The 27,202-nt window shown below is 34.5% G+C and overlaps 1 protein-coding gene across 1 annotated transcript in view; it reads left to right on the plus strand.

Annotated features, from left to right (window-relative positions):
* MPDZ (multiple PDZ domain crumbs cell polarity complex component) overlaps nucleotides 1-27,202 on the plus strand; it is a 163,714-nt gene that overhangs the window by 62,099 nt on the left and 74,413 nt on the right. Inside the window, exons 15-22 of the mRNA XM_017867162.1 lie at nucleotides 339-503; nucleotides 2,361-2,546; nucleotides 3,705-3,914; nucleotides 6,276-6,392; nucleotides 9,324-9,491; nucleotides 16,523-16,804; nucleotides 17,063-17,186; nucleotides 24,668-24,866. Of these exons, the coding sequence (XP_017722651.1) occupies nucleotides 339-503; nucleotides 2,361-2,546; nucleotides 3,705-3,914; nucleotides 6,276-6,392; nucleotides 9,324-9,491; nucleotides 16,523-16,804; nucleotides 17,063-17,186; nucleotides 24,668-24,866 (1,451 nt within the window). The remainder of the gene's footprint in view (nucleotides 1-338; nucleotides 504-2,360; nucleotides 2,547-3,704; nucleotides 3,915-6,275; nucleotides 6,393-9,323; nucleotides 9,492-16,522; nucleotides 16,805-17,062; nucleotides 17,187-24,667; nucleotides 24,867-27,202) is intronic.

Genomic DNA, 27,202 nt, shown 5'->3' on the forward strand with positions numbered 1-27,202 from the left:
ATTACATAAAATGTCAAAGTTTTATAATATTCTTCTCCTTGTTCCTTTTATTCTTTGGAAATATTTTTATTGTCTTTTTTTTCCAGACCACTACACTGGCAGATCAAACATGGATGAAAGCTAGTGGTTTTCTTTGAGTGCTTTAGAAGCTCCAATTCCAACAATACTCTAAACTTGCACATAAATTTAGATGGTATTTCCACAGGTCTCACTATAGTTCTGAGCACAGTAAACTATAGTAATGACTATAGTAAAATTTATATTTAATAAAAAAAGTGTTCAAAAGAATGTTCATATTATGAAGTGTTGTTTCTTGGACAATATATCTTTTTTCACAGGTAAATGGCATAACTTTACTTGGGGAAAATCACCAAGATGTGGTGAATATCTTAAAAGAATTGCCTATAGAAGTGACAATGGTGTGCTGTCGTCGAACTGTGCCACCCACCACCCAATCAGAATTGGATAGCCTGGACTTATGCGATATTGAGCTAACAGAAAAGGTATCAGATCTGCATACATGAGGCTAACCTACATATAAAATGGAAAGGCTAAATGACTTAAAAAATTTTAAGCATTTTTTAATTAGGTATTTGATTTACTCACATAGTCCATGGCTTGGAGGATAGAATTTAAAGTCAGACAAATTTGGGTTTGAATCAGACTTGACACTAGCTATGGGAAATTGGGTAAATCACTTCATCTTTCTGAACTTCAGTTTTCTCCTTGGTAAAATGTCAGTCATGATGCCTGTCTCAAAAAGTTGCCCTGAAGGTTAAATAAGATTATGTAATCATGTTAGATATTAATGCACACTACATACTTGTTTAGTTTACTTGCAGCATTTCTATGAAGTAGATGCTCATATTCATCTCCATTTGCAGAAGAGAAAACTGAAATATATAAATAGTATGTACATAGTATGTATGTTTTAAAAAATATTTTTGAATAACCTCTCCAACTCTGCCTGGCACAGAGTTACCACTTAGTGAATGGTAAAATATGGATGGACACAGCATTTCTGTGTGGATAGGTCTTACTTGTTTACATACTGTCCTTTTAAAATACCATAAATTTGAGTCCATAATGCTACATGTCAGATAATTCTCTGTGACATTCAGGAAGTCACATTTTCCTGTTTATTTATTATTTTTCATTCATTGATATCATGATGTCAAGAAATGGAGCTAGTCAGCTTTTCTAGGATACACAATACATACCTAAAGTTAGGATTTGGACTTTGCATGATTTGTGGTCTAGTCAAATCTCATTTAAGGTATATTGAGAGATGATGTTAGGATTTGATTTATATTATATTGAATGAATCAGTACAATGGAATAATTTTGAAAATTTTGAAGAATAAAATGCATAGTTTAATATTCATATGGGTGATTAGAATAGGGTAGAACAAGAAACATAATGCCAAATTTTGTAGCACTCAAAGTCTAGCACCCTGTATATATCCATCCATGTTTTTATGTGTATAATGGGGTTATTACAATAAAGCAGATAGGTGTCATTTGCATTTGTGGTCCTAGGCTGTGCAATAATTGATTAGAAGCAAAGATACTGTACAAACTAGAATTTCATCCTCATAAACACATCTTTCTTTAAGTTATGTTCATATAGATGAACAAAGTTGAATTAACCTATATTCTTTAATTTATTTTTACTGAAAGAAGCTATCATTTTGAATCTCTATTTCTGTCAGATGCTTTATAAATGTTACTTCATTTAGTCCTCAGAAAATTCTATGAGATGGGTAACTCTGGGGCCCAGGTTATGAACATTGTTCAATGTAACTCAGATTTTAAATATTCAAGCTGCTTCAAGCTGGGGCAAATCTGGTTTCAAATCTATGTTTTGCCACTGTGTATGTTAATTTGTTAATGAAATAACCATATGCACAAGTCACAGCATTTTAGAACTCTTATTTGCATAGAGTATAGAACTTTCATATATATCCATTTTCTCTTGTTTTTAATTATCTTAAGAATTCCTTTTATTGAATATCAAAATGGGTTTACATTTTTTTCTGACTGTAGAGTTGATTGAAACACTGACGAAAAAAGTGACAGTCACCCACAGTCGTACTGTCGAGATGTAACATTGCATATTTGTGTAAACCATTGAATCATATATTTTTAATGTTTGTTAAAACTTAGGTATTTCTTCGTTTTTAACAGCTTTCAATAATTACTACCTTAGTTCCTAAAGGTTTCATGAAAAGCTGCTGCTACTCTTGTTTGAGGATGTTTTGTTCTGGACAGGCGCTGGGAATATCCCTTTTCTTGTGGTGTTGGTATGTGTGTCAGCAAATGTAATGCCTCTGAAACAAGAGCTGTCTGATGTTATCCAGCCTCATGTAGATCTAGGTGAGTTCATCGGGTCGTCAGAGACAGAGGATCCAGTGCTGGCGATGACTGATGTGGGTCAGAGTACAGAGGAGGTTCAAGCACCTTTGGCCATGTGGGAGGCTGGCATTCAGCACATAGAGCTGGAGAAAGGGAGCAAAGGACTTGGTTTTAGCATTTTAGATTATCAGGTAAGTATATACTGCTTTTAACAATTTTTTTTAAAGATGCTGTGTACTAAAGGCATATTGTTGCTATCAAAGAAAAAGCAGATGATGATAGTTTACAGCCATCAAAGACAATTTCTTTTTTCCAGTCAATCTTTCACAATAGTGATTTATATGATTCATTGATTATCATAAAGGATTTCTTTTAATATTGAGTTCATTGAGCTATTTTATTTCACCTCTCGAAAATTGGAAGATACATTTTAGGAATATCATAGTGGGTTTTTTTTTTTGTTATTTGGGGAGTGTTTATATTATTTTTACTTCCATGCACTTATTTGATGACTCATGTTTTAATGGTAAGTCATAAAGAAGTAGATATTTCTTTTGTCTATAACATGAATGCTAATGTATAATCTGATATTCCAATTAATATTTCTGCTGTTCCAATCATTTGACTAAATTTATGAATATACTTAAGTTGGTCAAGTTGGCCTTGTGTCCCTGTCTGCATTGCATTCTTGGCTAAGCAAAGAGATGGTTAGCCTGTCTATGTAGTGCAGCTGTTGCTCCTTACACTGGATCAGAAAGCCACTGTAGATGACTCCAGGAAATTGTGTTCATAGGGCCTGACTCTAGAGCCTTGTTAAGACATTAAGGTTGCTGTGTGTCTGAAAATACTTTAGTACCACATACTTTATGGCCACTCTCTCTCTCTGTTCTTTCATTTCAAAATGATGTGTCCTACCTTCAGTGCACTTATATTCTAGTAGTGAGTTGATGTTCCATATAGTAACACCCTGTTTAGCAAGTGCTTTTGTTAATAATTAGTATACCCGACATCTGGCCTCCAATAATAATTACAAAATTTGATAACTTATCAAAGTTAAAATTATAATTTTAAAGTTATCTGTACAATTTAAGAGGTCTACTCAGGAACATTAGGAAGTGAGGGTGCCATTGTTTAAGTGAGGGTGCCATTGTCTTCCTAAACCCTCTAAAATGGAGATAATCTTTGTCTAAATAATTAATTAGAAATTTTGCATGAATTTTTTTGGCATGAAAATTTTTAAACACACTTGAAACAATTACTCATTCCTTAACAATTTAGAGTGGACGACCTGTAGAAGAATTTTCTTTGTAAAATGAGCTGACTCCTCTTTCCTTATTGCCTTCCGTCAGGATCCAATTGATCCAGCAAGCACTGTGATTATAATTCGTTCTTTGGTGCCTGGCGGCATTGCTGAAAAGGATGGACGACTTCTTCCTGGTGACCGACTCATGTTTGTAAATGATGTTAACTTGGAAAACAGCAGTCTTGAGGAAGCTGTAGAAGCACTGAAGGGAGCACCGTCAGGAACTGTGAGAATAGGAGTTGCTAAGCCTTTACCCGTAAGAATTCAGATTTTGTTCCTTCCTTTTATAAGCAAAATGGTTCATAGGTCTACTTTTAGCTTTAGGTGTTCTGATGACTGAATCATGACTTTTAGTACTTTTCATCAACGTGATTACTAGCTCTATGGGTATAAATATTTAATTTTGAGTAATATTTAAAAAAAGAAAGAAAGAAAATAGCCAGGAAGTTTATAAATAAACTTCTAACTTACTGGTCTTTGGTTCACTTTTGACATTGACTGATTGACTGATTGATTGATGGAGTCTTGCTCTGTTGCCCAGGCTGGAGTGCAGTGGCGAAATCTCGGTTCACAGCCATCTTCACCTCCTAGGTTCAAGCGACTCTCCTGCCGCAGTCTCCTGAGTTGCTGGGACACAACAACCATGTCTGGCTAATTTTTGTATTTTTAGTGGAGACAGAGTTTCACCAAGTTGGGCGGGCTGGTCTCAAACTCCTGACCTCCAGTGATCCCCGCCCCACAACTCAGCCTCCCGAAGTGCTAGGAATACAGGCGTGAGCCACTGTGCCCAGCCTTGATATTTTATATTTGATAATAAGGTCATGATGAATGCAAAATCAAATATGTTAAAATGAATATAGCTTACAATATCTCTACCAATGTAGTGGGGTATTAGAAAAATTAATAGCATTAACAACAAAATCTTTAATCACAGTGGAATAAAGTAGAATCTCTGTCAGAGTGACTTCAAGTTGTTAAATTCAGTTGACTTCAACACATTTGCTGTCTAATTACTGCAGAGCAGGAAATTAAACTTTCCAAAATGGGTTCATCAGTTTGTGGCTCTCCTGGCAGGGAATAGCTCCCAAATCATAAATTACTGTAATAATAGAAACAACTTTATGAATCTGTGCTACATAAAGCAGTATATTATATTAGATGCACTTATTGTATTGCAGTTAAATATTAGAGATGGTCTCAATATTTGTGAGTTGTTTTCCAGTATGTGAATATATTTTGAAGTGAAAAAGCAGATACACGTTTTCTTAAGAAAATGCAAACACATAAATATAGTTTCATAAGTAGCAATATGGGTTTGTTGATTTTTGTGAAAGAATTTGTTAAAACAGTAAGCTTTGTTAATGTATTTTAAGTGTCAGTTAAAGTTTTATGCACCACTTTTTAGTTCACAAATGATTTCAGTAGCCTATTAAAATATATTTATGAAAAAAGAAAGAGAAGGAGGGCAAGATAATTGAAGAATATGGTAATCCAATCTGAAATCGAACCAGGCTTGTAAAAATCATGACAAAAGAGCACTATGGACGGGAATGTAAGAATAAAGATAGGCTATCAGGGACTCTACCTATTTATTGAGACTGGATTATAAATTTGGTTCTGGTCTTTCTGTTGGACAGAGAGAAATGGCAAACATGACTCAATATACCTTTTATTTTTACTGTCCTTAAGGTGAACCCATACCAGTTATTCAGAAGCAGTCTTTTTTTTTTTTCTGTATAGTTCCAAAATAAATTTCTTTTATGACGGTATTTGATATTTTAAATTCAGTATGCATTGCAAAATATGATAGAGGCTTAATATATGTTAAGCTCACATATATGGGCAGAGAAGAAAAACAGTTTTTTCCCCTATAATGCTTCTTCTGTATGTTTTACTGATACCAGGTGATGTAGGCAGGCTGATTATCTAAATATTTTAGCCCATTTCATCTGAGAGTGGAATAAATGTGGTAGCTTTTCTGTGATTGTGACCAAGTTTGGAATATAATCTCTCTAAACTGCAAGTTAAGCAGACTGTAGACACGTAGAGATTTGGTTTTTGTTTTGTTTTGTTTTATAAGCCATGCTAAATTGAGTTCACTGTAGAGTTCACTAACATTCCTTTTCAAGTAAATTGAATTCTTTAAAATAATATTCTTGTAGGGGGATGACTGAAGTTGATATTTCTTTTAATATTTGTTTTCTGCAACTTATTTTATTTCTTAATACCTAAAAGTTGCTTCATTTCTATATTAGGAAGTCCTTGTTTGGCCAGAATATTTTGCAGATAAAAAGAACCAGAAGGTTATTAGAATATTAAAATTCATTCATTTAAAAAAATAATCTTACAAGAAGAATGAAAAATTAGTAGAAAGGGATTCTCATCCAACAGGTGATTTTTATATTAGAGTAAATAATCCTCATTGTGTCTTATCAAATGAATGTTAAATATGAATATCAGATTTCATACTTACATTCTATGTTGAAGTCATATCATTTGAAAACTCTCCAATTTCTTTCTCTTCCCCCCCTCACTTTTCCTGCCTTTACCCTTCTTTTCCATTTTCTTTCTTCTTTGCTGTTCTCTCTCTTTTCCTTGAATACCATTTTCCCCACAGCTTTCACCAGAAGAAGGTTATGTTTCTGCTAAGGAGGATTCCTTTCTCTACCCACCACACTCCTGTGAGGAAGAAGGGCTCCCTGACAAGCCCCTCTTCAGGGCTGACTTGGCTCTGGTTAGTGGCTATGACTTAACAAGCTTTCTTTCAGAAACCTGATGTGTCTTACTTTGCCTTTCAAAATATTCTGAAGAAATCTACTATATTCTTTGTTCATTATTATATTTTGGAAAGATAAACATGTTTTCTCCAACTTAGTTCTCACAGTTGAAAATGGGAAGAAAAACCACAGTAAATATGAAAAACGTTTGTGAGGAAAATTTAATTAACATTGCATTGTAGCAGTATGTAGAATCAGTCTTTGTGCCATACCTCAAGTTGGTGGAGCTTTTGTTTGCTCCAATTTCACGCTTAGATATCTCTAGGCATTCTTTAACTGTGTTCAATATTCAGTCACAAAGCACTGTTTTGGCTCTATTTCATGAGGTAATAGGTATCTTTTTTCCATTAGATATTTATAGTCTGAAAATCATATGAACTGGTTCAGTTATTAAGAACACCACAGTTTCCCATCCTGGCTAACACGGTGAAACCCCGTCTCTACTAAAAAATACAAAAAACTAGCCAGGCGAGGTGGCGGGCGCCTGTAGTCCCAGCTACTCGGGAGGCTGAGGCAGGAGAATGGCGTAAACCCGGGAGGCGGAGCTTGCAGTGAGCTGAGATTGCGCCACTGCACTCCAGCCTGGGCGACAGAGTGAGACTCCCCTCAAAAAAAAAAAAAGAAAAGAACACCACAGTTTTAAGGAAAGGTAAACCTCATGTTTTATATAAATACATATATGTAAATATACTGATTTACCAGAAAAATTGTAAATTAAAATTTCATTTCTGTTTGATGTTTAAAGTAGTATCCATTGGAATAAAAGTATTTGGAGCCACTCTGCCCTTAAGAAACTTTTTTTTCTGGTAGAGGGTATAATGCTATATCAATAACTGAAAGATAAAGCTAAATACCAGGCGTGAATATACATATGACATTTACTGAATATAAATACAACAAATTGTACATCCTGTTCACATTACCCCTACTATTAGGGCTAGGTTCCTTATTCAACGTTTTTTTTTTGTGGGGCAGACATTGTGCACTGTTGCTAAAAAGGAATATACTTGTTTTTTAAATACTTGTTTTAGTTTCATTAGACTGGAGAAAGTTTTGAAACCTGTTAAATTCTTCATTATGTGTCTATAACTGCACACATCTTGCTTTAAAACAGAGTGAATTATTTCTTTGACTATATATACATTTTGCTGATTCTAATTTTGGAGGAGACAATTCCTTTTGTTAATATTTTTAAAGTGCAAGCTCTTGAAATAGCTATTTGAAAAGTTTTGGTATATGTTATAATAAATGCAACAATTTCACACTGGAATACTTAACATACCAGGTAACGTATGGCCCTGTTCTCCGTGGGTACTATGTTAGCACTTCAAAACTAGAGAGCTTAGTATATGCAACAAATTACGTAAGGTACTGTGGTGTTAAATAATACCCAGCCATAGCAAATACTTTTTGAAATGTCGCAGGATACAAATACTATATATGATTGTTTCTAAAGTACCGATGAAATAATATTCTCTGGAGTTTACATGGCTTCCTTGAACCTCCTTAAATGGATACCAATCAAAAGGCAGATTAGTTCCACTTTTATGTGAGCCTGGCATCTTATAATGGTAATATGCATCCTGGGTCTTCTCCCTAGCCAGCTAAGTGATCTTGGACTGGTCACTCAACTTCTTTGACTCTTAGTGTTTTATCTCTACAGTAAATAAATGAATTGATTGTTAATGTCTCTCCTAAGATCCTAAGATATCAGCAGTATACATACAAATTACATTGAGGTATTCTCTCGTTAATGTTACTTAAATATGTATTGTAATCTATGACACAAGGCTTAGTTAATACTATCTATCTATCTAGATGGTTGTATGCTATGTATATTTGTAAGGGTCAACCTCCACATAGTGAGTCATTAGTGAATTTAAACATGTATTTAAAATATATTATTAGGCCTGTGAAATATATTTGAAGAGAAAATCATTTCAAAAAGGCCCACAGGTATTTTTAATAGTTTTTTTGTAAGAATGTGACCTGATATAATGTTAACAATTCTTCTGACTTCTCCTGGCTAAACAATATGTTGAAATTACAAAAAAAAAAAAAAAAAATAGAACATATGGAATTTTGCCAAGATAGACAGAAAATGCTGGTAATATCAGAGAAAGGTAGTATATATGTCAGTTCTGCCTATTCTGAGGTATGACTTTGAGTGAATTGCAAAAAGAACTTCAAGCTCATCTTGATTTAAATATTAATCTTGACTCTGTGACAGAAGACAGCAGTAGGATTATTAGAGAATATGTAGTGAAATTCTCTATCTCACTCTTTATGAGTTTTCTAACAAGTTTATAACTTAAAGCTTCACCATAACCAGATCATAATTAGGCCCCTTGTTTGTTAGTATAATTTTAGCATGAAATCACAGATTTTCTTTTGGTTTCTGCAACTTGAATGGTTTTAAAATCTAGTTCAAGATAATTTAAACAAAATACATAGTTTTAGTGTGGCTTACAAATATATAATTGCTTAGCTGCCTCGTTGAATAAGTTTATTTTAGTTGACTAGGAAAAATTATGACATAATTTTATTATAAAATTGTAAGAGTTGGGCGTGGGAGCTGGAAGAAAGTAAATATTTTACTTAACTATGGAACTGTTTAAACTTAGACTTGATCCAGGCCCTTTGTTAATTGTTGCCTTTAGCCCTTTTATTGATGAAATAAAATAACTTTGTATGCCAGCACTTTCTACTGTAGGTGGGCTATTTATCCTTGTTCTGCTGCATTAGCAGTCTCTGATGAGGGTGAGGAGGGCGTATAGAAAATATAATAGATAAAAGAATGATACCAGTTTGCCGTTTAGTCTCAAGTGGAGTTTGTCATATATGTAATAGAACAGAATTCCCAACTAATATTATTGTTTTATTTCTAGGTGGACACAAATGATGCTGACTTAGTAGATGAATCCACATTCGAGTCTCAATACTCTCCTGATAATGACAGCATCTACTCTACCCAAACCTCTATTTTATCTCTTCATGGCAGTTCTTGTGGTGATGGCCTGAACTATGGCTCTTCTCTTCCATCGTCTCCTCCTAAGGTACAAAGGAAATACCCATTTTTCTTTTATAGGAAAGTCTTGTGTATGATTTTCCAGAGGTCAGTCCTTATGGGGAGTTGTGGGAATAACATATTGGAGACATTATGTTTCTCCAGTCATGGACTCATTATTGGATTAAAGTACAATTTCATTTAGGTAATGTTGGTCGGGTAGCTTTCAGATTACTAGAAACTATTTAAATTTAGTGTCTGAGAATGATAGACACAGAGGCTCAAAGCTTTGATTAGGGTTTGCATGTCAGAAAGAAAAATTTAACTTCATATATTTCTCAAGTTGTGTTTTAGCAGTGTCTACTTTGGAAAATTACAAGAATAACTTTATTTTCTTAATGGTTTTAAAACTGACTTCTATGCAGAGTTGAATAGTAAAATATTTCTTGCATTAATTTAACATTTACTAGCTAAGTTAAACTTAATGCTATCGTATGTTTTTATACAAAATGATGCCAAAGAATACTATACATAAAAAAATCACAGTGAATGGTAAATTATGTTTATGTCACTGGATATGAATGGAGAATTTAGTCACTATTTGACATATCCGTGCCATTCGTATTTTAGAAATAGATTATTGGCATAAATGCCCCAACTGTATTAATTTTATTGGTGACATACTCCATGATGTTCAATAAGTAATGCTTTAAAATGTTTCCAATGTTTTGGGTATGAAATGGTATCTTGCCATTTTAATGTGGATTTCCTGATTACTAATGAGAATGAATATTTTTTCATAATATTGGCCATTTGTTTTTCACTTTTAATCAAAGATCTCTTCATATCTTATGGCCATTTTGTATTGGGTTGCTCATTTTTCTTTTGATTTTTTGCAGTTTTTTTTTGGAAATTGATATGCAAAGCAATTCAACATATATTTTTTATGAATATCTGTGTACATATGTGTAGTAAAATCTAAAAATGTGTTGGCAGGATACTTCTCAACTTCAAAAAAGAAGTTATCCTTGGAGAAAAAAGGAAGTATGGGAATTTAGATATATGTCTAATACATTATAGCATATTATGAAGAAAGAGAGATTGATGAAAATATGGCAGAATGTTTATATATGTTAAATCACGGCAAAGAGTTCATATATGAATATATTTTCTTTATTTTTCTATGTCGGAAATATACCATAAACATACATTTAAAATTAAGTTGAAAAGACTGGACAATGTTTTTTAATATATGAAATATGTATTTTCTGCATAAATTGAATTCAGTGGGAAGGGTATTTATGAGTAAGTTGGAAAGTAGAATTTCCATAGGTCTAGCACTGTTTTCCTCTTTTCCTGATTAACAGGTTTTTTGGCCAGAACATTTTTAAAGCATTTTCTTTTATGTTCAAGGTGCACCTGTTATCCTTGCAAATAATGCTGGGCAATCTCCTTGAATTGGTTTGCAAGGTATAATCTTGAGTGGAGCAGATGCTCCTCTCTCACCACACCTGAGACTGTCTGTCTGGCTGTGTCCTGTCTGGAATGTGTTCTGGAATGTGTTCAGTCTTTACTGGCCTCAGGGCTGAAAGCTGAGTTCATCTCCTGATGGAATCTCCTAATCCACAGCATAGCACACGTCTTCTTGCCAGTGGACAGATTGCATTGTTTAACTTAGTAATTGTTACTTAAAGGGATTACACAATCTGCATACTGAAAAGCATATATTTTACAGGGCAAATGCTGGCTGTATGCAGCACAACATATTGGCTTACTGAAGTCTGTTTGCCTCCTTTTTTATTTATTTATTTTTTTTCCCCAAGCAGTTTACTCTTTTGTTGAAGCAAATTTTGGCAAGCTGGTTTATCAACTGAAATACTTAAACTACAAAACAACAAAGAAGACATTAATGAGGGTGTTTTAAAACACATTGTGAAACTCTGTGTGCTCTTAGTTTTCTTAGAATGTGGGACTGTTCCTGCATCATGGTAAAATCTCTGCAATATTTTATATTTTTGGTGACAACTTTCTAATACCTAGACTTTTACTAAAAATTTTTATGTAAATAAAATAAGTATATAATGTGTCCTTCCTGTTTCTTTGCAATAAATTTATATTAAAAAGACCCAATAGTGATTTGTTATTGAATTTACAATTGACTATTTTCTTAAAAGTGAGCTTACTTAAAGCCTTTTAATAAAGTAATACCATATAGTATATGATTTTTAAGAAAAACAAAGATGCCTCTATCCTGATTTGAAAGGATAAAATAGAGTGTGAGGATCTCAGCGGTTCCTTAGATTTTTGACTTTGCTAAATATGTGATAATCTTGGAACCTTAAATGGCAACTGGAAATGAACAAGTAATTTTACCTGTCTCTTCCCCTTGATGAATGGTCTTTTGGCCTTCGTCACGTATGCTACCAGAAGTGATCAGTGCTAATCACCTACAGCACAAACTCTTCATAGAGGGAGGCCTCGCTCTTCAGGGCAGCCTAAATAAAGGGCTGCAGCCATACGTTGGGGCTTTTCCTCACAAAATTATCTAGTTGGGGGGTCCATTTTGCTTTACTTTTTTTTAAAGAGTATGTGTTTGTTTAATTTGATTAGTTACCATGTAAAGATTTATGGGAAATAGCCATTACTCAAGAACCTGAAAAATATACCTGCCTCTATGGCATTTGGCTTAATAGAGGCAGGTCATTGAAGTATGGATTTTAAAAGCAACGTGGCTCTAGCCATGTTTTTCCTTTCTTATTATTTTAAGTTTTATTTCTTTGGTTAATCATTTTACTCCTTTTCCCTTGTTACCAAAGATATGACAAAATGCAGAAATAATTGTTTTATAAATTTGCAAACTTTTGTTTAAAATCTTAACATGGTTTTTAGAACATACTTGGTCTTTTTTCCTATTTTGCTTTAAAAATACAACGGATAAAGATTTAATATCTATTGAAGTTTCCCCTTCTACTCCTTATTCACACCTCTACGCCCTACCCTCCTGTGTACACCCATGCTCTCACTCTGTCCAGTGACAATATTATTACCAACATGGTGTCCATCCTTCATTCTTGAATGTCAGTTCTGCTAGGAAATACTTTTTATTCTAAGGCAGATTGAACTTGATGTTTATCAAGATAGGAACCCTTTTGCACCTTGTACGTCAGCTCGACTAACAGATTTAATGATTTTTTTTAGTAGTCTGAACATTCTTACAAATTCTTAGTGTCATTGTCTGGCATAAAGTATTATTGCCTTCACATCCATGTTTAGAATGTTGATACTATTTCTTAATTGTTCTTTTTGCAGATGGGGTTAGAATAAAAAACTAAATCACTCTAATCAAAGTGATGAGAGTGACTGTGAGAGTCTTAGTGACAAAATTGTAGACTCTCAAAGGTTTAAAGGATGTTGCCTTTTTCCTTAGGATCAGTGTCAAAACAATAAAGGAAGTGTACTTTATCTCAGAAAGAGTTGGAGAAGTACAGTTGGAGCAGCTGTGGTTGCAATATATTTTTTAAAAATATAATAAGAGTTCTCTGGTAGACTGCTTATTGAAGAAAAGCAGGTTATGGCTATTGAATGCTCATGTATTTAGTTAGTTTTTGTAAATATATTATCTGGGTAAATAATATGCTCAAGTCTAATTTATGCATTGCACTTAAGAAATAGAACTTTAAAAAAGTACGTTTGACATTTTAATTTAACCTTTTTCTAATTTTGTAGTGAGGACAAGAATATATCAAGCGAAGTCACATATTAATATAGACTTTTGAAATACTTCACTTTAGATATCAAGTTGCACTGGGAAATTGTGGTTATTTTTGTACCTCTTATGAGGGAAGAACTGTTTTTCTTTTAGATCCATAAGACTTTTAAAAATAAAACTGAGTTGGTTGTTGAGCAACCAGAAACGTTTCTGAAGTGGATGTATGTTGTCTACTGTGTTGATTAGCTCTTTCTTTTCTACTTGTCTGTGTTAACTCCTTCATGAATTATGCATGGGACTGTTATACCATTTACAGTACACCCCAGCTAACAAGGGCGACTTGACCTCTTTTTCTAATGAAAAGCAATTTTGATTGCTATCTTTGAGGCATGGGGGAGATGATTTACTAATTATTATAATTAATTTAGTGATGTAGAAGCTAACCAATTCTGTAGTAAGTACATTATTGTTTTTCCTAAGAATAAAATTATCAAAGTTGGGTGAGGGAGCCAATAGGTTATTGTTTAGATCCTGGGAGTGTGGAGGATAATACCTTCCTATCATTTGTTTCTGAGGATGCTACAGATGTTGATTGCTTATATAATATTTCCACTTGCCTCAATTCTTTGTACTAGGAATATCTGATAATTCTAGAGAGATAATAAGTTGCATTCAAGGAGGGGAGTGTAATAAATTGTGTTGGAGCAATTAATTACCCATTTAAAAAAAAATGACAGACCCATATCTCACACCATACCCTGAAATAAATCGAGATGGTTAAAATCTAAAACAAAGCATTTATAAAAGAAGAAAAATACTAGAAAGCATTTCATTTACTTTGTGTGAAAGGACTTATTAAGTAATATATAAAACCCAGAAGCATAAAAAAATGACAAATTTGGTTGCAGAGATAATTTAACTTCTGCATGACAAAATATTACCTGTACAAACTAAAAGACAAGTGACAGACTGGAAGAATATTTGCAGTGTATATCACAAAGACTTTATACTCAGACTATGCCAATGACAAGAAGAATGTCTGTTCTTCACCATACATACCTGTAAATGCCTATTAAGATAGTTTTCTCTTGGAAGCTCCTGTGAATCCAGATCAATTAATAACATAGTTTTTATGTTCTTGATCTCTTCATAAATAGGAACTTCAAAGTGATTAGAACTGAATTGCATTTTAAGTGAAATTTGAAATTATGAGGTATTTGCTTCTGTATATAATTTAAACTGTGAGAAAAATTGGATAAAGAATATGAAGAGATTGTTAACAGAAGAAATACAAATGACTTATCTTTGATAATTGTCAGGAACACACATAATAAAACACTAATGAATATATTTCTTACAAATCAGATTGCCAAACTAATCTAGGGCTGGCAAGATTCATTACCAGGTATTCCCATATTTTCCTTTTGTGAGAGAAAACCGGAATACAAGTTAGCAGTACATATCAACTTTTTTTTTTTTTTTTTTTTTTTTTTTTTTTTTTTTTTTTTGAGATGTAGTCTCGCTCTGTCACCTAGGCTGGAGTGCAGTGGTGCAATCTGGGCTCACTGCAAGCTCCACCTCCTGGATTCACGCCATTCTCCTGCCTCAGCCTCCTGAGTAGCTGGTAGTACAGACACCAGCCACCACACCTGGCTAATTTTTTTGTATTTTTAGTGGCTCACGCCTGTAATCCCAATGCTTTGGGAGGCCGAGGCAGGCAGATCACGAGTGAGGAGATAGAGACCATCACGGTGGAACCCCGTCTCTACTAAAAACACATACCAACATTTTAAGTGTGCATATCATTTGACCAGCCATTGCAATTCTAGTGATTCATAGTGAATATATCTTCACACATATGGACAAAGATGTAGAGTATAAATAACAGCAGTAGCTAAAAATTATTGCACATTTTCTGTTAAGTCAGGCCTGTTTTTAGTACTTTGTGGAGATTAATACTCTCTGTCCTCCCAACAGTCCTGCATTAGTTTCTATTGATTTCCCCAATTAGTAGATGAGAGAGTCAAGGCATAGTGTTTAAGTAACTTGTCAAAGCTCTAGCATTTAATTAGTGTTGAGCCAGGAATTGAACTCAGGCATCCTGGCTTCAGAGTCTACACACCACTGTCTTTCATACTTAGGAATAACTTACAGCCATAAGAAGATTGAAGTTGACTTGTTTTTAAATTGGCATGGAAATTTCTCACATCAAGATGAAAAGATACTGCAAAAAAAAAAAAAATGCTATTTATTGTATGGCTGTGTTTAGTTTTAAAAAATATATATGTATATCTGCTTGTATGTGTGAGTGTGTGCATGTGTACTTATATGTATATATTATGATAATACATTAAAAATTTGATGGATAAACACGTAACTGATGCCAGCCATTTTTATTGGGGAAGGGAATGGAAGTAGAAGCCATAGCAAAGACTCTTCGTATTGTATTCTATATGCATACACAATATATGTCTGTATCTTGAATCCTTTACGCAATAGTATGTTCATATGCTACTTTTATACATTAAAATTATCAATGAAAGAATTGAAGGGAAAACTGATATGTTTATTCAACAGCAGTTTATGAAGCGACTGCTTTCCCAGAGCACGTAAGTGATACAATATATCTGTTGAAAGTAGATACACACATTTATATAGAACTATAAAATTTTAGAGTTTCAGAGGATTGTAGAAATTATCTAATATAAAGCCAAGAGAGGTTCTGTGATATACAAATTGTTAATAACAGAGCCTAGATTTAGAGCCTACATTTTATGACAATCCATTTTACTATTCCTTCTGTTATATCTTACAGGATATTTATGCAAATTTTTCCTATGATAATTTGAATTGTAAGGCTGTCTATTCTTCTCCATAAATACTTATAAATGCCTATCAAAATAATTTTCTCTGGGAGGCTCTTGTGAGTCCAAATCAGTTAATGTCATACTTTTTATGTTCTTGATCTCATAATAAATAGGAACTTCAGACTGATGGGAAACAAACTACACTTTAAGTGAGATTTGGGAGTATGCTACTTGCTCTTCTATGTAGCTTAAACTCTGAATAATTTTATTTGTAAATATAACATAGTATTATATCTAAATGATCTTATGTTTAGTATCTTGTACAAGTATAACTCAGTAGAACATGAGACGTATGACTTGCAGGAAATGTGTTTAAAAGCATTTATGAAAATAAAGATATGCAGAAAACCTGCTAAGGGAAGAATTGTGTTTGTTAATGCTTTCTGAGTAATAAATAATTGTTATGTTTTACATTTTACTAAATAGTTGTTCATTAAGAAGTGATGTAATTCTGGTCACATTTTTCATTTTTTGTTTTGTTTTGTTTTGTTTTTTAACTACCAGGATGTTATTGAAAATTCTCGTGATCCACTACTTGATCTGCATATGACTTTGGAGGAACTATATACCCAGAATCTCCTGCAAAGACAGGATGAGAATACACCTTTGGTAGACATAAGTATGGGGTCTGCTTCTGGCTTTACTATAAATGACTACACACCTGCAAATGCTATTGAACAGCAATATGAATGTGAAAACACAATAGTGTGGACTGAATCTCATTTACCAAGTGAAGTTATATCAAGTGCAGAACTTCCTTCTGTGCCACCCGATTCAGCTGGAAAGGTAATATTCTAAAGATATGGTTTGTGTTTTATGATGAGGTAGGGAATATTGAAGGGTTATTCTGGCCATTCTCTTCATTTGAAATGAGTGCTTCTTGGCACTAAGATTTTCAGAAAGCAACCTATGAACTTGTTTTGGTTGCAGGTTCTTGCAGAATAAAGCACAATCAATTAGAGAATGTGCGTGATGTTGAAATCACACTCCAAAGTCTAGTTTCCCTTTCCATGTGACTTGTGACTTGTTTTTTCTTTCTTACAGGGCTCTGAGTACCTGCTTGAACAGAGCTCCCTGGCCTCTAATGCTGAGTGTGTCATGCTTCAAAATGTATCTAAAGAATCTTTTGAAAGGACTATTAATATAGCAAAAGGCAATTCTAGCCTAGGTAAGTTTCTCATTTTCCTCATATACCTATTTCTCAACCCCCTTGACAAGGGGAAATATTGAACATGGTAAATTTCAATATTTTTTTGCTGTAGATAAGAGAACAGATGGTAGAAATTTTCCTGTAGTTTTTATGGTTTTTCTTTCTGTGTCCTCATTATTTTTTCTGAAATGGTTTACAGGTTTGTTTACTTCATATGAGCAGAAATCCCTCATTCTCTTAATTATTTCAGAGTATTCACAAGCCTCATTTACATTCAGTAAAAGATATATGAATTGTTTATGTATGAAACAGCAAATCAGAAAAGGAATTCTTAGAAAATGAAAACTCAGCAATTTGGAATTCTAAATTCTTTGGAAAAGTAAATTATTAGTTTCTTTGAATGAACCAGTGATGTATAAGTCAGCTTGCATTTAATTTCTTTCACTCGCTGAAAGAAAGACTAAAAAGACAACCAGGTGTGCTACCACCAATATGTAAATGTGAGTTATTCAGTAGGACTCCCCAGGTGGCAGGATTTTTGTGTCCTATTTTAACCACAAAACCCTCTGAATTGGGCAAAGAAGACTTTCTGTAGAAATATCCTAATTACAATAGCTAAAACTGTGTTGAGGCAGAGCATATTTGTTCTCTCATTGAGTTATACAGTCATGTGACTCAGCCCTGTCTTTTTTGATAGATAGGGTGGTAGATGAGTTGCTTTGAGTGTCCAAATGCAGCCCAAGACTCTGGTTAATTCAGTATCAGAGATCCATTTCCTTCTATGAAGTAACCAACCACTACCCATTACATTGACATCTTATGGCAGGGTCTTGTTTCCTTGTGTTGAGATTTGGCAGAGGAATCCAGCAGTGCTTACTTGGTGAGTGGGATTTCAGCCTTGGTTGCCAAGATTTTGTTCCATTTGATGGTGGCGGGGTACTACCAACAGCAGCTAAACAAAGAATTGTAGCAGATAATATTTATGTTGTTGTAATATTTCTTATATACATTGTGTTTAATAGGATGATACAAAGCTTGAACTGCAGAACTTTCCATAACTTATTAATTATGAGACAGATATCTAAGCCATGCTAGAATTATTTTATCGGCTAATTTAGTGTTTCTGATGCCATATTACTCAAAATATTAGTTCTGTAGGATGTTAATAGGAGTTATAAATGACTTCCAAGTTTAAAAGTTTGGGATGAGATAAATTTAAGAAGACAGGTTTCTTTTTACATCTCAATATCTTTTATACTCCAGTGTGCATTGTGAATCACTAAGAGATTATCAGATGTAGCATTTTTCACATTTAATTGGCCATAGAACCCATTTTTCTTGAATAATTGATAAGGCAGAGATTTTACAAAGCCTGTTTGAGAACTATTATTCTAGTGTATTTACTCAGTTAACAAACATTTATTTTAATACTCTATCCACAATGCATAGACACCATAATATTATTACTGTTCTTAACGCAGGTTTAAGAGAGTAAGCTAATTGACATTTAAAATCCTAAAGGCATTAAAATATTGTACGTGCTATGATAGATACTTACAGAGAACATTGAAGGCTTTAAAGAGGGAATAACTAATCCCTGCTCTCCAAGTGTAGAGAACTTTAGAATGGTTTCAGAAAAGAGGAGATGTATGATTTAGGTCTAAAAGAGGAGATTTTTACCACGTAGTTGAGGAATTTGAAAAAGTTGAAAGCTGCTGAGAAGTAAGGCAGAGAGATGTTAAATATTACTGAAACTGGTTCGATATGGATGAAGTGTGGTATGATGACCAGCAAAGTCAGAGTTGGAACTAAAGGAATGATAAGTGGGAGACAGCTGCTGGATGGGTTTGTGTGCAGGACACAGAACTTCTGCTGCAGCCGTGTACTGCCTTATGCTTCATGTAGGCAGCGGGAGCTAAGGGTATGAAAGTGACATGATCAGATTTGTGTTTTAAAAAGAGCATTGAGGCCGGGTGCGGTGGCTCAAGCCTGTAATCCCGGCACTTTGGGAAGCCGAGACGGGCGGATCACAAGGTCAGGAGATCGAGACCATCCTGGCTAACCCGGTGAAACCCTGTCTCTACTAAAAAATACAAAAAACTAGCCGGGCGTGGTGGCGGGTGCCTGTAGTCCCAGCTACTCGGGAGGCTGAGGCAGGAGAATGGCGTAAACCCAGGAGGCGGAGCTTGCAGTGAGCTGAGATCCGGCCACTGCACTCCAGCCTGGGCAACAGAGCGAGACTCCGTCTCAAAAAAAAAAAAAAAAAAAAAAGAGCATTGAGCTTAGGTTAGTGAAGCAGTTAGGAGGCTCTTGTAAGAGCCATGGTTTGGGTACATCAGATTTTGCAATCTGACTATTTGGATTGCTTACCAATTTTATTTTTTTTGAGAGAGAGTTTCATTTTGTTGCCCAGGCTGAAGTGCAGTGGCATGATCTCGGCAATTCTTGTCTCTCTCAACCTCCTGAGTAGCTGGGATTACAGGCCTCTGCTACCACGCCTGGCTGATTTTTTATATATTGGTAGAGATGGGGTTTCACCATGTTGCCCAGGCTGGTCTTGAACTCCTGAGCTCAGGCAGCCCACCCATCCCGGCTTCTCAAAGTGCTAGGATTACAGGCGTGAGCCACCCCACCCGGCCTGCTTACCAGTTTTTAATTAATTGTGAGAATGTTGAATTTTGTCAAAGCATTTCTTCATCTGTTGGGGAATTATATGGATTTTCTTATGTATTCTGCTAATATGTCAAGATATATTGCTTTTTTAAATTATGGTAAAATATACATAGCATAAAATTGACCATTTTCATCATTTTTAAGAGTGCATTTCTGTGGCATTAAGTGCATTCACGTCATTGTGCAGCCATCATCACCATCCATCTTCAGAACATTTTTGGGTTCCCCAATTGAAACTCTGTATCCATTAAACAATTGTTCCCCATTGCTCTCTCTACCAGTCCCCTGTCAACTACCGTTCATTTTTCTATGAATTTGACGAAATGCTTCATGTAGGTGGAATCATACAGTATTTGTCCATATGTGATTGGTTTTAATGTCTTCTAGGTTCATCCATGTTGTAACATGTGTCAGAATTTCCTTTTTAAGGCTGAATAATATTCCATTGTATGTATACACTATACTTTGTTTATTCATTCATCTATTGATGGGCGCTTGAGTTGCTTCCATCTTAGTTTTTAAGTTTTGATATAAAAATATACTAGGTTAATTAAGTTATTGGAAGAAAACAGTGAAAGGTAGAACTGTCTTTCCTTTCTATCACATCTAGAAATCCATTTAAACCTCCCTCAACAGCCTGACTTTAAAATTAAAGTGTAAAAGAGCCCTGTCATTTGTTAGTGAAAGTAAAACAATTGGCTGGGCATGGTGGTTCACGCCTGTAATCCCAGCACTTTGGAAGGTTGAGGCGAGTGGATCACCTGAGGTCAGGAGTTTGAGACCAGCCTGCCCAATATGGCAAAACCCTGTCTCTACAGAAAATATAAAAAATTAGCTGGGTGTGATGGTGGGCACCTGTAATCCCAGCTACTCGGGAGGCTGAGGCAGGAGAATCACTTGAACCCGGGAGGCAGAGGTTGCAGTCAGCTGAGATCATGCCACTACACTCCAGCCTAGGTGATAAGAGTGAAACTTTGTCTCAAAAAAAAAAAAAAAAAAAGTAAGACATTTAAATGTGAAATCACAGCACCATTAGTTTACCATTCACACTGCAGTATAAAAGTGTAAATCACAATTAGTTTAACTTTTCTGCTTCATTTCCATTATTAATATGCCTAATATGTTTATAGGGCTTTCTCCCTGGCTTTTTGATTTCCTGGGACCCAGTGAGGTTCCTCTGGCATTTTGGAGTTAAAATTTACTGCATGCCAAGGCAAGAACATTACTCTGTTATCTCATTTGACAGGAGATGCTCAATGTTCAGATTTCTATAGCACTTCGAATAACTAAATGTAAAGGAATTTTGAAAAATCTGTGTAAATATTAAAATAAAGCATTCAATTAAGCTTTAGTGTAGGAAGGTGTTGGCTGTATAACTTGAAGTAACAAAAAGTGTGATAAATAGTATTTTAGGAAGTCTAAATAGAGGCTGGGTTTGTGCTTGTGGAAAAGTATATTATGAAGGGGTCTATCAGTGAGCTCATTTTCTTAGATTCATAGTCTCCACTTAATCAGCTATAAGCAGTTGTTTGCAGTTTTAGCTTTGTGGATAATTTGTTTCTTTGTCTTGTGATAACCAGAAGAAGTTTTAATAAATGGCAGGTTTCTGTAAATCTGTCATAATCCATTGTTTTGATTTCATGAATCATTCAGGTTTTTGAATTTTGTTAAAATTAGAATGAAAATGTTCTATACAGAAATACAGATACATTAATAAATGTACACATGCATATAGTGACCTTTAAAAAATTCTAATCTTGATGCTTTTTCATAAGTCTGTGGTCCCTTGGTTAATGATGTGGTGTTTGGACTTGAAGGTAAAAAACAAGGTTCTTCAGGGGAAAAGAAAGGAAGTCTTATCTTCCCTTCACTGATTAGATATAGAAACATAGACAGACTCAGGAATTTCTCTGAAATTACTCAACCTTTAAAGAGGTAGAGTCAGAACTCAAACCTGTCTGTCTCTGATTTTCACATATACCATACAATACATTCAATACTTGAGTTACCCAAGGGCACATTATGATTGTTGTAATAATAAGCTTCATTTTGAAGCTGAATTAATATTTGCATTTAGTCTTTAGGGAGCAATGTAACCTTGGTTTGGGAGAGAGATGCATTTTAAACATATTTTATAGGTTTGTTTTGTTTTTAGTTTTGTGACTAAATTTTGTTGTACACTTTGTGTCAGGTATTTTGAAAGTTTCTATACATATGTGTTCTCACTTAATTCTTTAAACAACCGTAAGAGCAAATGTCATCCCTTTTTAGAGATAAGTAAACTGAGGCTCTTTGTGAGGTTAAGTCAGTTGCCCAAGCTTGTGCTGATTGGAAGTGGTGGAATAATTCAGATTCGTAACTGGTTCTCTATTTCCAAAGCACACGATTTGGGATTTGGGATATTCTTTCATACTTCTTCCATGAATAAAATGGAAAGATCTTACAAGTTACAAGCAAAATCTAGTTATTGGAGATTACCTCCAAGTTATTGACCCTTGAAAATTGTCATTTGGTGAAAGGAAAATATAAACTCAGCTAACTGATGTTGACCTCCTGGTTTACATGGTTGATGTGACCTGACAGCATAATAGCTGAGAGTCATGAGTTAAATATGCTATTAAAAGTGAATTCAGAGATCATGTCGGCCATAGCTCATGACAAGTTTCATGTCTGTGTCTTGCCTTATTATAGTCTGCATGATGCTAATGAGAAAAAGACGATGAGTTAGATTCCCAGTGTGATCCACTGAGTTAAATTTTACTTTGTGCTGACACATTTTTATTTTACCAAAGTACAGTTGTATTGTGGATATTGGTGGGAAGGCTGACTTTAACAGTACAAAATACAGTACCTTTTGAAAAATTTCAGATCCAGCCTTTTTTCTCTCCTAAATGATATCTTACTGTTTTATGGTAAGCAGAGGTGTATTCTTAACAATACACTTAAAAATCGTTAGTATGAGTCTTAACAGAATATTTTAAGTACATTTAAAAATGTTTTATTTCTATCAGAAAAAAATAAGTAGGAGCCTGGATTGCCCATATCCACATATGAAATGTTAGGCTAGAAACATAATCAGAATCATTTTTTAAAATGTTTGAAATATCATATCTGATTTGGTATGAGTAGAATTAATATTTGGAAAGACATCATTTTTTTAAATATATGAAAACCTAAAAGGAATTTGTGACATCTGTCAAAGAAAAGTTTTATAAATACCCTGGTAGCTTTATATCTCTCCATAGCTTGTTTAATTATATAATTTTGTTTTGGAAGAAACTTTCAACACTTCATTTTAAGTGAACTTACATTATTTTGCAAAGTTTCAAATATAATTTTAAGATTTTATATTTTCAACGAATAGATTGAGGATAGAGTGAGGAGGGAACATTAATTCAGATAGAGTCTGTTGAGAAGGACTTTTTGAGGAACTGATATTGAAGAGTGAGAGGGAGTTAGCTATGCAAGAGCTGCCAAAAGAAGGTGTCAGGCAAAGACTTCAGAATGGACAGAGATGAGATGTATTTGTTGCTAGAACTCAGGGAACCAAGAAGGACATAATACAGTGCAAGGATTCACACTGCAAAGGCCAGTGTACCCCTGGCCTATAGACTGTGCTGAGCAAGTGTGTTGTGTGTTACTATAACAGGAAACCATTGAAGAGTTGCAACCAAGGGACTGATAGGATATTACTTGTCTTTTTTTGTAGTGGCTTCTCTGTCTTCTGAGGGAAGTATACATTGGAGGAGATAATCATGGAAGGCAGGTGACCAGTTAGGAAGGAGGCTTTTGCAAAAAGTCAGGCAAGAGAAGGTGTTGTCTTAGTCTAGAGTTAGTATTTAAATGGAAAATGGTAGGTAAATGGATTCAAGATAAATTTTGAAGATAGAAATGACAGGATTTGGTGTTGGATTAAATACAGGGGATAAGAGAGAAGTATGCATCAAGAAAGACCCCAATATTTCTACTTTGAATAATGGAGGGTAGTGTGGTAGTGCAATTTACCAAAAAAGGGAAGAAAAATGGTGAAATAAAGTGAGATGAAAAATTGCAGGTTCAATTTTATACATGCTAAGATTGCATTTCCTGTGAGACATCCAGGGGACACGAAAAGAGAGCAATTTAATATCCAAATTAGAAGCTTAATGAAGTTCAAAGATAAAATGGAAATAGATTAAGATTAAGTTCACATAAATTCATTTCAACAAACTACTATGCTTTCGGACACCACTGTGATAGGCTCCAGGTATGAAGACTTCAATACAGGCTTCTTGATGCTAGGAATTCTGTGCTATGCTTTTATCCTAAGCAACCAACATAGTACTTGGCACGTATTAGTCATATAGTAAATAGATCTTGAATGAACAAGTGATAAAGAAATAAGGTAATAGCGGATAATTGCTTAATTTGTAGAATAAATTTTCTTTTGTAGTCGTTTTATTCTCTTTTATGTGTAAGAGATGATCTAATATTGTAAAACTGATTTGATACTATCGTAGTACTTTCCCGGAGAGACCTTTCTATTCAAGGGGTCAGCACATCACATGATCTAAATTACATTCATTCCACAATGTAGACCTGTTTGATTTATAACGTATTGACTATATACAATTTCACAAACATTTACAAATTTAATTAAAAATATTTTTTGTTAGAAACACTTTTAATATTTTTTGTTAGAAACATTTTCCTGTTTTGCTGTGCTTTTATTGACTAAAATGTTACTTGCATTTTAAATATATAAATCATAGAAATTATTAAATTCAAATTAAAATGAATTGGAAAATCATGTATTTAATTATATTTGCATTTCTCTTTTCCTGTAGGAATGACAGTTAGTGCTAATAAAGATGGCTTGGGGATGATTGTTCGAAGTATTATTCATGGAGGTGCCATTAGTCGAGATGGCCGGATTGCCGTTGGGGACTGCATCTTGTCCATTAATGAAGAGTCTACCATCAGTGTAACCAATGCCCAGGCACGAGCTATGTTGCGAAGACATTCTCTCATTGGCCCTGACATAAAGTAAGTATCATTTGGAGCCCAGTTTGGCTTGGGAAATTCAGGAATTTCAATTAATCAGGATTCTTTTTCAGTGTACACTTCCGTTTGAGATACAAACATTATCACATTTTTTTGAACATAAATCGCTCAAGAAATTGACTATTTTGGAGTAGTTCTCGATTGTAAGTATAGTTTCTTTGAGACTATAGCAATATTAAAAATTTGGAAACGTTGCTTTGTATTTTTACTTTTACTTCTCCAGTGATTTCTACAACAACCATAGAAGTTGGGGATGCAATGATTCTCACAGAGCAAGAGGGCCTACTTTTAGGATCTTGGAAAGATGTTTGGATTGGCTCCATTATAAGGAATTGTACCCTACCTAACTGACCTGTGTGAATCCTAGAACTAAGACAGTTCTTTAAGGGCCATGCATGCAAAAGACAAGATAAAACAGTGTCCATCTGACCCAAAACTTACCCTTTCTTGAGCTACCTCATGACCCCAGGGGATAGACCAATATATTGGTATGGTCTGTTAGTAGGTCATGGAGGATATTTTGTCAGGAAGTGCTTAAAATTTCCAGTAATCCCATAATGTACTAAAAGCACATCATGTATGTGGTTTGGTTTTTAAGTCACTAAACATTCCTTGAGCCAACATAAAAATCAGCTCATTACTTTATTGTGACACTTCATCAACGTGGCGTTTTCCTCTAGCATTAATCTTTGAATATTTGTTTTTAATGTATGAGGGATAACATAATAAAATAAGAGCTTAGGGAAAGATTGTTTACCTAAAATCGATGTAATGATTACTAGTATGGGGGACATTTTTGTATCAATGTTATTTTACTGACCACATTCTCTATTACCAGTCCTTTTGCAAAGTATGTATTGCTAGGGCTTAGGTAACAAAAGCTGTACAGACTGTTTTTCATTCTGTGGTCAATAAAAAGGAGAAAAGTATATACCATTTGGAGCAGATTCCTCTGTCTTATATAAAAGGAGTATTATTTTAGGCAAAATCTTCACTAATGGGCTTTCATATTTTGTATGCTTTTTTGACTTTTATTTACAGTTGAACAGATCATCAGATCATGTTACTGTCCCTTAATTGCCTTATAATAATTGGAGTACAAGTGAACCTCATTAAAAATGTCAGTCCTTTTATCATAAGAAAAGAGAAACTTCAAGTGTTTTCCTTACCACTTATGGCCAGTGTTCCATGACATAGATCACATGGAGACTGGGTATTTATTGCAGGGGTTTTAGTTTACGTGGATTAGATGTTGTATAAAATGCAGACGACCTAGTAACCGTTCATCTGATTTATTGTGCCATGATGTACATTTATGTTGTGTGTGCTTATACTGCTCTGCTGCCCACTTTTTGGCATTCTGATCACCAGAATTAGTACTTGGTACTAGCCCTACCCCTCAGTTCTAATGTACTGCAGAACTTTAAGAGTGGTTAAAAAATAAGACGATTGTGACACCAGTTTAGCATAAGTCATGCATCTGGTCAACTCTAGAAAACTTTTGAGGTACATTTTCAGTCTCAAAGTCTTTTTTCCCCTTTCCTCATTTTTTTTGTTTTGTGTTTCGTTTCCCCTCTCCCACTGATTCAGCAGAATTTACCCTGTCATGTGGGCAGAAGCTTTATTATGACTATCAAAGATATCTAGAGAGCTAGCTTCATAAGTACTTGCTTTAGGATCTCAGGAGGCAAAATGTACTATAGAACCTTAAATTATTTTAATAAAGAAGAAAAATCATACAACCTTCCCTTCTCTGGAAATCAATCATCCATTCATTCATTCAGTCAGTCTTTCTCTCATATAGGTAAACACACATGCAGGCATTCAAACCACATTGATTTCTTCTCACATGCCTTAAAGATGCTCTGATTCAAATGGTCATAGTTTACCTCCTTGACTAATGATAAAAATAAACTAAAATCATCCTTAGATAATGCTTTTCAGAAACAAAATATGTTAGATTTTAAAACACAAAGAGCCATTTAGGTTGACCAGGGCTGAGCAGCATGTTCTGTGCATTTTGCATGAAGTGTTTTTGGCCCTGTCCCTCTCTTACCACTTGTTTCGTGAAGCAAAAGGTTTAGAATTACCTTGAAAGCTATGTGAATAATCTTCCCAAAAGGAACATTTAGTCCTTCCATTACTCTGAATGGAACCATAACATTGCCTCGGGCCGATTAAGCTTTGTGCTCATTACCTGGATCTAGGCTCCATCCACATCTCTTTCTCATTATTTTTCTTTGTGAACCTAGCTTAATCTGGGTGGTGGTGGAGGGGTGTATTGTAGGGACTTTAAAAAAAGAGACTGTGGTTCAGTT

This window comes from Rhinopithecus bieti, unplaced genomic scaffold (assembly GCF_001698545.2).
Source record: "Rhinopithecus bieti isolate Rb0 unplaced genomic scaffold, ASM169854v2 scaffold_3067, whole genome shotgun sequence".
NCBI lineage: Eukaryota > Metazoa > Chordata > Mammalia > Primates > Cercopithecidae > Rhinopithecus > Rhinopithecus bieti.